Here is a 13,899-nt window from a genome sequence, read left to right as displayed (position 1 = left end):
AACATTATTGGAAAATCAACAGCATCCATAATAATTATTATATATTTTCTATTAACAATAATTATTGTGATTACTAACAACATGCATAATTTGAATCCAGTAAGTAAAAAAAGGTTTTGAAGAATCTAGAGATTTTCGGAAAACTCAAGAGATCAACTGTTTTTGGCACCGGAGTGTAGATCACGTCATTTCACGTGCAGGCTAAAGGTTAGAGGGAAATGGCAGAGATCATTGAGTAAGAAATAGCACACTTCCAATTGAGAAAAAGGAAAACGAGTCAGGCATATTCATTCACAGACATCTTTTTTTTATTGGTCAAACTGAAAGAGCTTTTGTTTGAAGCAACATCTTTTTTTGGCTGTACACAGTCCTAGTTTTCTGACTCTTCTCCGCAGGCTTGAACTTACCAGCATATAATTGGTACATCTTCTAGATAGCGCTCGACACTCTAGAGGAGATGAAAGTAAAACGTTGAAGAATTGACACAGAAATACAAATACAGAATGAGGTTTACTGCTTCTCGCTCCCTTTTTTCTTCTGTAAGATGACGTTACTACAAAATGCACGAGACAAACAACAGTGAGTACAAAGTAACAGCTACTTGATCTGTTTTTGATATGTAAGAACATAATGTGCCTATGGACATCTTTGATATACTGTATCCTTCCTCAAGCTCCACACGTGCATGCAGACATCTTCAATGGTCGGTAGGAATCCCGCTCAGTGAAAAGTGCACACAGATGCAGCCTACAACAGAGGACAATCATCTGGAGATGCTGGACAAGAGATGCTTGTAAACGGCTTGAGCGAAAGCAAAAATAATACAAATACAGATACAAATTAATTCAGACAAAAAGTCTTCAGACAAACTAGAAAATGATGCTTAGCCAAATACATCCATTAAAAAAACATCAGTTATTCCCATGATGCTTAACGGTGTTCATGTACCTAAGGAATGATAGACACTGATTTACACCAACAACAACTTTAACATGTTGTAATTTACAGTAGGTTGTTTCAACAAAACGTTTACATCAGTAAGTAAGGTTTGAGACCAACAAGACTTTTCAGGGCTACCTTCCTCAGTACTAGACTAATGTGGGCCATCTCCATTGGAATTCAACAGACCAGCATAACGAGTGGTATTCCCTTGTTATATTGAACACGAATTGTTTAGACCCAAATGTAGTCCTAATGGAACAATAATCAATTTGATGTCAAGAAATATCTTGAAATGCAATGAAATACAGCAATATACAATGAAGTGAAAACATATTTGAACAGCAACATGTTTTTATATGTTTTTGCTCAATGCTTTTGGATTATGTTGGGTGTTGAATGATGAAGTGACTATGAATTGAATGTCCCAACATGTTGTTTTGAGAGTATTTTCATCCATGCTAGGCGAAACATTAAACATAACCTTTTCTACAATGTTAAAAAATATTTGGAAAGATTAACATCATTCCAAATGAGTAATTGTATGTCATCAGACATTCTAAACATGCCACAACTTCTAGAAGTCTGCACCCCAGGACCTTTGTATCACCACATGTTTTCATTGAAAGTTATATTAGTAAGGATTCTGCGGTAAAGATAAGCCGCATAAAAACAACTTCATTTTCCATGTACAGTATGACATCGTTTGGTTAAATGACAGCATAAACAAGGATTATAAGTGACGCGATAGCTTAAAAGTAGACACAGATAGTCTCAGCAGTTGCTGAAGCACCTTTAACGGTGAATTCCATTGGGAAATATATCAGGGGAAGTAACTAGTGGATGGGTCGATGCTCAAGCTCCATACAGCGTGCACAGCGGCTTAAATGTGGTTCAAAGTCCCTTGTAGGCTATTCGTAGCCAATCAGCCAATCTATAGCTGAGGAATCCAGAGCAGAAACAACATTTTCATACAGATACCCTTGCATGTACAGAACCGTTTGATGATAAATGAGGTACTTGATTATCCTTATCTGTTCAAATACTTTTTTCTTTTTCTTTTTACAATAGGCACAACCATGTCTCCCATGTCATGGTGGTTTGTGTTCCACATTGACCCAGTGCTGAGCAATGGGATACCAACATGTTTTAAAATAAATAAAATAAAAACTTTCCTATGGAGGAAACATAGTCCGATGACATCATCTCAGGCTGAATATCATTGATAAGCACTCTGTGGGCAGGTATCTCTACTCACCGCGGGTGGCCTCGACCATGCCCACCTGTTTCTTTTCATTGGGGAATGACTCCTGGGGTTGTCTCCTTTAAGTCATCACTGGTCTACTGTATTCACGTGTAGATCTGGCATAGCCTGACAGTGATTTGAGCCCTTTGAACCCTTACACAAATGCAAATTACTGCCTGAACTTTCTGTGGGCCTTTAAATTAAGGGGTTTTGTTAAAACTCCATAACTTTTTTGAAACACTTTCAAACTGAAGCTGTCCATTTTAACCTCAGTGTCCCTACAGTATATAATTAAGACTTCCAACATGACGGCCCCCCACTAAAGTCACTGCCCATGTATTTAGAGCTTCTTGTACCGCTCTATGCCAATGTATATTTCACATAGACATACTGTACTGTATCATCATACTGTATCATCTATATTCTATAAAGATTTGCTATCCTCGTGTAAAAACACATGAACAAATGATGCATGAAAAAATATGATTGCTTTTGTAATGTCTTTATGTTATTGTTCTCACTGCAATGGGCATGTTTGTTAACATAATAGAAATATGTTAAAGAGGTGGCCAGAAAGTATACCTTTGTGGGTAATTATGGATGATTTCTATCCTGAGCATTTCAAATTGATGCAACTTAGATCTCCAAGACAACAACAAAAACAACAAATTATACAAATTGATATAACAAATGAGACAAACTAAATAAAATATAAAATTTGAAAGGTTTGACTTAATTCAAAGTTCCTCACAGACAAGATATTGTAATGCTAATTACATAGATATAAATAAAAAAGATGGGAGACCCTAATGAGGGGCATTAGGGACATTTGAACTAGAGACAGCCCATAAACCTCAGTGTCAATACTGCAATACCATGTGTTACTGCAGTACGTATTTATTGTCTAGCAAATCAGTCACTCAGTAAGCCTTTGCAGTATGTATCAGAACGATTTAAAAATGCACATAAAAAATAGGTCCCTATAAAGAAAAGCCATTGCTCTTAGGGAAGGAGCTTTTAAATGATTTGTCATAATATACAGTACATCTATTATCATAATTTATGCACCATGCAATTCTTTAGTGTTTTACATATAATACAAGAGCATTGCTATTGTTGCATGTCATGTAGTAAGAATGTCAGTGTGAGTTATGAGGAAAGCATGGCTTGAAGAAGTGTCATAATCAAAGTAAAAATATATTTGATACCTCTGTATCTCTCATTGTGATCTACCGATGGTCTGTTTTGGATAGTTTTATGAGATTCAGTTGTGTTAATCATGTCAAATGAAGCATGGTAGACGGTAGCCAGACACGTCAGACCCATGGAACGTGCACAAGCTAACTCTCTGTTGGGTCTGAAAGCGTCACATTGACTAATAAACAAATAGCTTGGGGGGGGGGGGGGGGGGGGAGTGTAATGTGTTGGTGTCTTGTCTCTCATGTCGCAATTAATTCCTGGTGCTGTGATTACATTAAAGTACAGTCCATTTATCCGTGTGTTACCGAGGCAACGGGCTGTCAGTGTGCAATCAGACAGGGTTTTTTATATTCAAGTTTTGAAATAGCCTTCATGCATGAGCTGTGCTTCGCTGCTGTTTTTAGGACAGAGAGGTGCACAACATAGTCTGTTTCCACACTTTAATGTGATCACAGCGCCAGGAATAGCCCCCCGGCATGAGAGACAAGACACAAACACATCACCAAGGTAAGTCAAATTGACTTTACTGACGACCATTTCCACCGGCAAGCCATTTGTTTATTTCACAACGTGTCTCTTTCAGACCCTATGGAGAGAGTTAGCTTGCGTACGTTCCACGGGTCTGACACGAACAGTCTCTGTAGACAGGTTTCACATATTGGTTAAAAAGTGACACTGTACAATAGCTTCCATGGCAACAAGTTGATAATCCACAGTGAGGAAATCACCTAACCGATCACCTAAACCCCCCCACCCCTTCTCATATGTTCCACCCGTTCATTCCAGACAGGATGGAAAACCTTGAGAGGAATGAAAAAACAACAATCACACTGAAAAGAATAAATCAAAGGAACAGAAAGTGGGATAAGGGCAGGTTTTCAAATCATTGTACAAAAAAAGGAAAGAAAATAAAAACAGCAACCCACCACAACAAAACACTTATTCTTGAAAAATCCATTGGAAATTGATATATCTTTTTTTTTTTTTCTTTTTTTTACAGGTTGCACAGTTTATATTGAAATACCAGGGTTAGATACTCCAGTATGCCAAGGGAGAAGAGGAGGGAGAAGGGAACTGAGGAAGAGGAGGAGGAGAGGGGGCGGGGGGGAGGGGGGTCTTCACTCTTCCTCAGTGCATCCAAGTACTTCCGCCCGCAAAGTGATCCTGCCGTACCAGGACCAGGGGAGGATCCGGACCAGACGGGCGTAGATGGGCGGATCTATCACGTTCTTTCTGTGCGTGTCATTGTCAAAGTTGCCTTGGAAAACCTGTAATGAAAAAGAAAAAAATAGTAAGTGTAATGAGATTTGTGGAATGGGTTGTGATGTACAAGCCAACGTATAGCCTACAACACCCGGGGAGGCCGAGGGTGAGTGATGTGGGTTCTGAAAGCTTGTAGGGGCTGTCACCTTCCCTACACCCAAACTCAACATAACACCACCATGTCAGCACTGTAGACATCTTAATGTTCATTCTTACCCCATTCATAAGCTCTAATGCAAGCTCTAATCTCTTTATTACTGGCAATACAAGTCTTAGAGTGCACAGCTAACACGCTGCGTTTGGTTATTTCTGGATTAATGGACTGCATGTATATAAATTGACTGCATTTATATAGATTGACTGCATTTATGTAGCACTTTTATCCAAAGCGCTTCACAGCTTATGACTCACATTCACTCACACTCCGAGGGAAGCAACAGTTGTGATTGGAGGATCAAGAAAAGAGGCTGACTATTTCAGTCAGAATTCTCATCCCTTTCTGCTTGCTGTTCTTTTTGTCGCCATTTTCAACATCTCCATCCATGGAATCAACAACAACACATCTTCAAGCTAGCAAGCACCCTGATGATGGAAAACCTTGACAGAATAACAACTAGACAATAACAACAGACAACAAGTAGAATAAGTAGACAATTTGAATTAGTTTGACTTAATTCAAAGTTCCTCACAGACAATAAATATTGTAATGCTAATTACATAGATATAAATAAAAAAGACGGGAGACCCTAATGAAGGGCATTAGGGACATTTCAACTAGAGACCCATAAACCTCAGTGTCAATACTGCAATACCACCTGTTACTGCAGTACTTATTTATTGTATAGCAAATCAGTCACTCAATAAGCCTTTTGCAGTATGTATCAGAAGTGCGAGTGCTGTGGGTTCTGAAAGGATGTCACCTTGGTCTTTAGTGAAGAGGATCAGCTCTATATTCCCTCAGCACCTTGTTCCCCTATAATGTTCCGTCAACACAGGTTTAGGTCATCTGTTCCCTCAGCACCTTGTTCCCCTATAATGTTCCCTCAACACAGGTTTAGGTCATCTGTTCCCTCAGCACCTTGTTCCCCTATAATGTTCCCTCAACACAGGTTTAGGTCATCTGTTCCCTCAGCACCTTGTTCCCCTATAATGTTCCCTCAACACAGGTTTAGGTCATCTGTTCCCTCAGCACCTTGTTCCCCTATAATGTTCCCTCAACACAGGTTTAGGTCATCTGTTCCCTCAGCACCTTGTTTCCCTATATTGTTTCCTCAACACAGGTTTAGGTCATCTGTTCTCTCAGCACCTCGTTCCCCTATAATGTTCCTTTAACACACACAGCCCTGTGAAGGAAATGTCTGAGGGAACAAAGGAAGAAAAATAGGGAACATATTGTACCACCTAAAATGGCGGGGGATGACGACATAAGGCTGCAAGGTCCTGAAAACATGTGAAGGCGAACGCCAAGTAAATGTAGAAACTGTTTTAAACATATTTATTTTAAGTGAGCAGAGTGAGAGTAAATATTTAAAAATATTGGTACAAACAAGTATAATTGATGAATTGCGATTCATACACTGTTGCTGATTATTAGAAGCCCTGTGGTTGAGCGTGGTATTTTGACGGCAGAATGAAACATAATGTGGGAGAAATGCACCTACAGGGACTGTTTCACTGAAGGCCATGATCATTTTCATTAAACAGACGTGATTATGTCAGTCTAATTGGAATGTAATGGGACTCGTTATTGTGTGGAATATAAAACCAGTGGGGCACCTCCAGCAGGTACAGGAGACGGTACGAGTCGTACTGTACAGTAGAGCCTCTTGAAATATGAGGCTACGTTACAATGGCAGAACACCCAGCGATTATTACATCATCATTCACTGATAGATATCTGCTACCACCTAGTGGCAAGAGGAAACATCAGGGATATCCTGACACAACTTGTATTTATTCTTACCCTGCCTACTCTTTTACACTGCCTATCAAATTCATGTGTCGGTTATTGCACTTTTTACTTCTTACTGATGACTATTTTTAAACTGAATCATTTTAAACTATTCTTATTATTTGCTAGATCCAAATGTGAAACACTGATTATTTATGACTATTTTTAAACTGAATCATTTTATTCTTATTATTTGCTAGATCCAAATGTGAAACACTGTGATTATTTGTTCATGAATTACAGGAGTATTACTGAATAGAGAGCCTATTAGGATGCTAGATCCTAATGTGAAACACTGTGATTTGCCATATCTTGCTATGCTCGCTCATGCCTGTATTTTTTATGTCCGTTCTATTTTATAATTTTTTGACTATTTTTAAACTGAATCATTTTAAACTATTTTTACTATTTGTGTTACTGAAAACTGTAAGCGGAGAGCCTATTGGGATGCTAGATCCTAATGTGAAACACTGTGATTCTACCTGTCTATCTTTTTATGCTCGCTTATGCCTGTATTTTTTGCTGTTGTGAAGCACTTTGAACTGCAACCTCTGTATGAAAAGTGCTATACAAATAAAGTTTTATTATTATTATCATTCAAGGAGGATTTTGATGGATTAAGTTCAAGTTAATTTCAAAACTAACTAGTGTTTAAAACAAATATTGACTGATACAGTGTCTACACAGAGTGATATATTTCTATATTTCTATATTTCTGTTGTTATGGATTTTAACTAAAAGTGACAGCAGCACAATTTCCATAAGAAGACTACTTCCTTAACACATTGTCTGCCACGCAGTATGCCCATCCTTATGCCCAGTCTGCCAGTGCTGTAACCCTATGGAGATGTTTACCTTCTTTGCAGGGCTATAACATTTTTAATATTATAGCTTTATCGACATTACTACGGCCCATTCAACATCGGGTATCTATCGTTCCGGATGTGGGAACGTTATATTTTTTCATTCATACATTGTTGTGTTAATACCGTCGAGAATATAAGTATGTTTTTAAGGTTTTCTACAGTAATTCCTAAAACACGAGTTATAGGCCCTTTCCTATACACGCTATATAATTTTTTTTATATGATCGGTATACATTATGCTTCATCATGCGTGAAGGAAAGGGGGGGGGGGGTCGTTTATAATTCCTTGATCGTCAGTAACGGCTTTATTTAGTATGGGTTGATATGTTGATCAGATGGATTGCCGTGAAATGAATAAACAATCGGGCTGAAAATAACGTTATATTCCTCTTACTGTTCGCCAATTATTTGACGTCGATCTGCTAGATCCATTTCCCTTTTGTATGACGCAATAAACGCCGAAATCATATTGATTATTGCGTTTCGAAAGCGATCCCATGCACTCGAGTGTGTATTTAGACCCACGTTACAAGATATTACTGCCGGAGGAATTTCCTCGATGCACCGAGCGCCACTTCCAGTTTGGCTTGGAGTGTAACTCGCCCGACATCCACCAGGCGGCGCTATTGAGGCGTTGCAATATCAGACAGGGTCCAGCTGCAGTCCCGGAGGGAGGCTGGATGAATTATGAATGCCATGGCAAAAAAAAATTATATTGATCCCAAAAACGAGTTAACTCGTTTCTGGCGCACAACGCATGGCGGGCAATAACGAGTATACTAGTTTTTGGCGTCCAATGTGTTAAGAGGGGAGCAAAAATTGCTTGCATTTCATGGCCACTTACTTTAGGCTGTTTGATTCTCAAATGATCTGCTAATACACATAGAGCTAAATCCCCCTCTGGGGAGGACATCTTCTCAATGCCTTTGTCTGAGGTTCAAAGTACAGTATAACCAGGAACAGCATATTTATTGTCATTATCAAGTACGGCTCTGTAGACGGTCTGGGAGTCTGAGGACCCTATCGGGAGAGAGAGAGAGAGAGACCCTATTGCACATGTCAGATATTTAAGTAAATCAGGCTGTGGACATTAACATTACAAGACTAAAATAGTCAAGTCAAATGTATTTATAAAACAAACAAAAAAAACATGTTAGGAATACAAATAAAATACATTGTACATTTCGTAGCATCTCACATTTATAGACTACATTTTCATTTAGTTATTTTTTTTTCATTACAGTGCTGCTTTAAGTAATTATTTTATCATCTCACATAACCAACCTATTCAGATTTCATTATGATAACATCAGAATGGGTTTGATATTATTAGGATGGCTAAATGACTGTGTTGGTTTGTTCATCAATGACCCTCTAACTGTTCTATGTAGATATGGAACGACCCTCTCACTTGGATTTACTTGAACTATCTCCATCAGTGCGCAATAGTGGTCTGCAAGGGCCTTGAAATAAAGCCCGAGCCCTGCCCGAGCCCGTGAACTTCAGGCCCTGCCCGAAAATAAGCCTGACTGTAAATAATATTTTAAGCCCTAGCCCGCGTGAAATCCCGAAAAAAAATTATTATTATTATTAGTGGAGTACCTGCTGACCATGGTAACGTCTATTTTACCGAACCCCATCATAAAACATGCTTTTGTAATGATCGCAGCGTCGGAAAATGACCCCCCCCCCCCCCCCGATGGCTTTGTGAAGAAACATATGGTCGTGTTTACCTTTGACCTGGCAATAATATAGGTTTCAGGCAAGCAGCCGCCAGATTTGCGCATATGTGCACAAAACACTCTATATCTCGAAATATATCTATATCTAGGAAACCAGCCTGGACTATTGTGAAACGGGCCGTTTTTTTGCGTGGTATAGCGCACAAACAAAGGTATGTAGAAATAAACTGTTTTGTCCCTGTTGGAGTATAAATAGTGCCTGTCAAATGAGCCATACTATTGTCTCCATAGCTATAATATATAATATACGATGGGTCAGCAAACATCGTAAAAATGGTCAATAACGCTGGCGCTAGGGAGTAAAAATGGAAAAACAGCGTGGCAGTCAATGGGTTAATAGTCCATTCATTTTCCTATAGCTGCAGTAAAGACTGCAGACGACGGGTGTGCAGCCAGAAAATACATCACCTGTGAGAGGTCTATACTGTAGATCTAAATGAGCAAAAATATAGTATACACACATATATATTATAGTAACATTAAGTTAGCCTATTCAGTAGATACTCCAAATGACATATGGTGCTGTTTACACCAGAGTTGAGAAACAAACAACAAAAAAATCATAACTACAGTATATCAAATTAATTGTCTCTATCACTTTATTAGCTAATTCAAATGCAGTTCAAGGTACTTATGTCAACTGAGTGTGCCATTTACAGTAACTGGTCCTCCCTATAAACATGAAAGCAGCTTTTATGTGGTACAATGTCAAAAGTTTAGATGACAGAAAAGAGTATAAATTCACGAGTAAAATACAAAGACACGTTGAGGGAAGCTTAATTCAATCTTCTTTGTTGTCTCTGATCTTAAGAGTTTGCAACTTGTAATTCTCAATCCACGATTAAATCTTTAAAAACAGATTCGAGACCTAGCCTTTGTTGGTGGGAAGAAAAAATATATCTAACGCAACCACATGCCAATCATGCATGACTGGTTTAATTTAATTACTTGGTACACTGGCAACCTCTGTGGAGAGGGTTGTGTTGAGGGTTGCCATAGAATGAATCCCAGACGAGAGAGAGTGCTCAGGCACTATACGTGTGTCACATTATGGTACATGGAGATAGGGTGATCATACTGAGCTGGAGAGAGGGCCTCTTCAGACTATTCAGTAGTAGTGGGACTTGGTAAATTGTCAATTGTTCATTTTTATATATATATATATATATAGATTAACATGTTAGGATTTGGTAACCCCAACCAATTGAACCTGAAAACAACAGGTTCAATAAATAGACTAAATTAATTAATAATAATTAATTACAAAATACCAATAATGTGTGTAGATGTGTTACAAATAATATCCTATCGACATGCCTTTACATTACTTAACAACCATAATGAACATGACATCCTGGAAGGAGCATCATGGATTAAGTATGGATTATTCAGATCAGTTCAATGTCACTGTGTTCAAGGAAGTACTGTGTGTTGGTTGGGGCCACCATGTGAAGAAATCACATCATAAAATAACAAATAAGAGCTGCAAGCAAACAAGGAGATAGGTGACCAACATGTGGGAATAGTGGGACATAGATTGACTATAAAAACGATAGAATGGATTTGGCTCTGGAAAAAAAGCTTTCTATAGTTTTGGAGGAAGCACCATTTAGCCTTGCAGTTGAACTCACCCTAATGGTTATATCTAAAAGCAAGATCTTCCAGAATTACCTCAAATTTGTTTCAACATCAAACCAAGATCTATGAATCGATTTCTCGGCTGCAGTCAGGGCACACAAGACAACTATTAACTTGTGTTTTGGTTTGTCACCCAAAGGAAACAGAGCTGGTGATGAAGGTACATCCATTTATATCACGTCCATTGAGGTTGTTTTAACAATAGCCCAGAAATCTGAGATTAATATACATTCCCAGAACTATTTTTTTATCCACTTTTTCTCCCCATTTTCAATTTTTCTCCCATCTCAATTTCGTATTTCCAATTCTTCCCTCCCCTGTCTTGAACGTTGCTAGACTATGCCTCCCACTGGTCGGCTGTAGTGAGGATAGAAGCCTTGCATCACATGTCCCCTCCGGTACACAAGGAGGCAGCCTGTCGCATCTTTTCACCGCAGCAGCTTGAACGCTCAGTGGTGTGTGTGTGCGTGTGTGTGTGTGTGTGTGTGTGTGTGTGTGTGTGTGTGTGTGTGTGTGTGTGTGTGTGTGTGTGTGTGTGTGTGTGTGTGTGTGTGTGTGAGTGAGTGAGAGAGCGTACGCTTTGTGTAGTGGGCATGTCAACATTGTCAGCTGAACACACACCAAAGCATTTACCACATTATCTGTTTGTAATTCTGCCTAAAGCCAGGACTCAACAGTGTGAGCGCTTCACTCCATTTGATTAAAATATATGTGTGCGGAAAAATCATTCAGGAGCAAGATTATATCCTAGACGCTGACAGTTCGATGAGCTAAACTAATGATAGTGACATGAAAAAAAAGTGAATGTAGGTGAAAGGTTTCGAGACAGTTAAAAGGAGGTTGTTGCGTCAGATGGTGAGAGTGAATGCAGTGCCATCAGTTCCCAGGTGCTTATTAGCTTCCCTCCATATTTCTAATGCGTTTGACATTATAGGGCCAATATGTAAATGCGAGGATCTAATTTTAAGAACAGAGAACAGGATGTTTTGTAGTCTTATGGGAAGTATAATAACCTTTTCTATAGATCTGGGGAGTGAGGTTCCACCTGTGATGTTCCCCTAGTCTAGCCACTCATTGAAATCTAGGGCTGTCTTAAATAAATCAAAATCTTGCGCCTCCATTCCAATGAAACGAAAGTAAGCTGCGCCTTCCCGCCTCCATTCCAATGAAACGAAAGTAAGCGGCGCCTCGACTCCACCTCTCTACAACAAGCACGTGGAGATTATCTGTGTTGAAAACAACAAGGACATGTGCAGCAGACATGTCGACGAAGAAGCGAAGCAATGCCGTTTGTTATTTAAGACTATGTCGGACAGATTTGTGTTCATTCTGCCTTTGTCTCTATCAACTACATATAAATATTTATATAATTGTTTGCTTGATAGACGAAGGTTGCAACATAATTATGTAATGTCATGTCGTTGGCTGTGAGAGCAGCCCCACTGCACCCAGGCAGGGCAGCCGAGTGAAACCTTGTTGGCTGCGTCACAGTCACGAAAGGGGCTACTTAATTAATTAATCCAATCCACTTTATTTATAGAGCACATTTAAAAACAACAAAGTTTACCAAAGTGCTGTACAAGTCCCACAACATAAGATACAAATATATACATATATAATATTTGTATTTTTTATATTTTTTTGAAGCTTCGAATTAAAATCGAAGCTCGGCCCGAAGCTTCGATTGCCAAAAAAAGCTTCGAAGGTCAGCCCTATTGAAAACTATCCGCCAAACCGCATTGTAGGTTCATAATCTTTGATGGAGGTATAGATTATTTGATTTTATTACATGGTGTTTTAACATTCGCTGAAATGCTTGATTGTGATTGGTCAATAGCGCTCGTCAGAGGTCCGTTATTACTCGATAACGGACCTCTGCCGAGCAATAATGACCGCTGTGCACAGCTGTAGCAATCAAGCCCACTGACACACACTGTATCAGTGCAGCCAATCAGACACACCTGCCGGCTGCCGGCGATGACAGCGGAGCGATAGAACAGAACTGCGTCTGCATTTGATCTCGTCTTGTCGATGGTGTAAAATTTATTAGGTATATTGTTAGTAAGTTAGCCATGTAATAAGCGGGATAATGTATAGCTATACTCAGTCATTGTCGCAAAATAATTGACCTTCACTACGTTTAAAGAACACCTCGGCGAGGTGCCTCTGTGTTCTAAACTCTGTGTCGGTCAATTATTTTGCGACAATAACCTCGTAGCTATACATTATCCCTTACATAATACTTACAACCAATAAAGGTAAATGCTTTAACTTAATCTTTGAGAAAATGTGTTTTATATCATAATCTTTACTTGTTTCCATTGTAACTACTACTGTACCCATAAGCAGGGCTCTACAGTGCAACCATTTCACTCGCATTTGCCCCTAAAAATAGGTGTGTGCGAACCGGAAAAATTATTTAGGAGCACAGTGTGCGAATAATAGCCTGATGCATATTCTATGAGTTGCAGTGTTCCGGAGCAGTGTGTTTGAAAGAGAGCAAGCTTTGCGTAGTGGGCGTCAACCCGCAATTGTCATTTCATAATAGACACAGAGCAGCGCGGACCTTCAATTTTAGAAGCTATGGCCTCTCTCTCTCTCTCTCTCTCTCTCTCTCTCTCTCTCTCTCTCTCTCTCTCTCTCTCTCTCTCTTCTCTCTCTCTCTCTCTCTCTCTCTCTCTCTCTCTCTCTCTCTCTCAGGCACAGGACAAGAAGGCCCTACAGAGAGTCGTACTACGGGTATGGCACTACCTGCAGGTCTTATATAACAAGAGGGGCAAATCCAGAGCCTGCAGAATAATGAAAGACCCTCACCACCCCAACAACAGCCTGTTCAAGCTGCTGCGGTCAGGCAAACGCCTGCGCACACCAGCAACTAGGACAGAGAGACTTCGGCTCAGCTTCTTCCCCCAGGCCATCAGAGTCTTGAACACTGAACTCTCCACACACAAGCACACATGCGCACACACACAACACACATACTGTATATACGCTCACACTCAAGTCACTTTACACAATGAAAAGGTAACTTAAAAAAAAAGAAAAAAAGGACGG

The 13,899-nt window shown here is 39.5% G+C and overlaps 1 protein-coding gene across 1 annotated transcript in view; it reads right to left on the bottom strand.

The window, feature by feature from the left end:
• Positions 1–322: 322 nt before the first annotated feature.
• Positions 323–13,899, bottom strand: part of edil3a (EGF-like repeats and discoidin I-like domains 3a) — a 467,410-nt gene continuing 453,833 nt past the window's right edge. Inside the window, exon 10 of the mRNA XM_084307535.1 lies at positions 323–4,653. Within this exon, the coding sequence (XP_084163661.1) occupies positions 4,504–4,653 (150 nt within the window). The 3' untranslated portion in view covers positions 323–4,503. The remainder of the gene's footprint in view (positions 4,654–13,899) is intronic.

The sequence above is a fragment of the Notolepis coatsorum genome (assembly GCF_963971535.1).
Source record: "Notolepis coatsorum genome assembly, chromosome: 1".
Classification (NCBI taxonomy): Eukaryota; Metazoa; Chordata; class Actinopteri; order Aulopiformes; family Paralepididae; genus Notolepis; species Notolepis coatsorum.
This window is presented reverse-complemented; position numbering and strand designations above follow the sequence as displayed.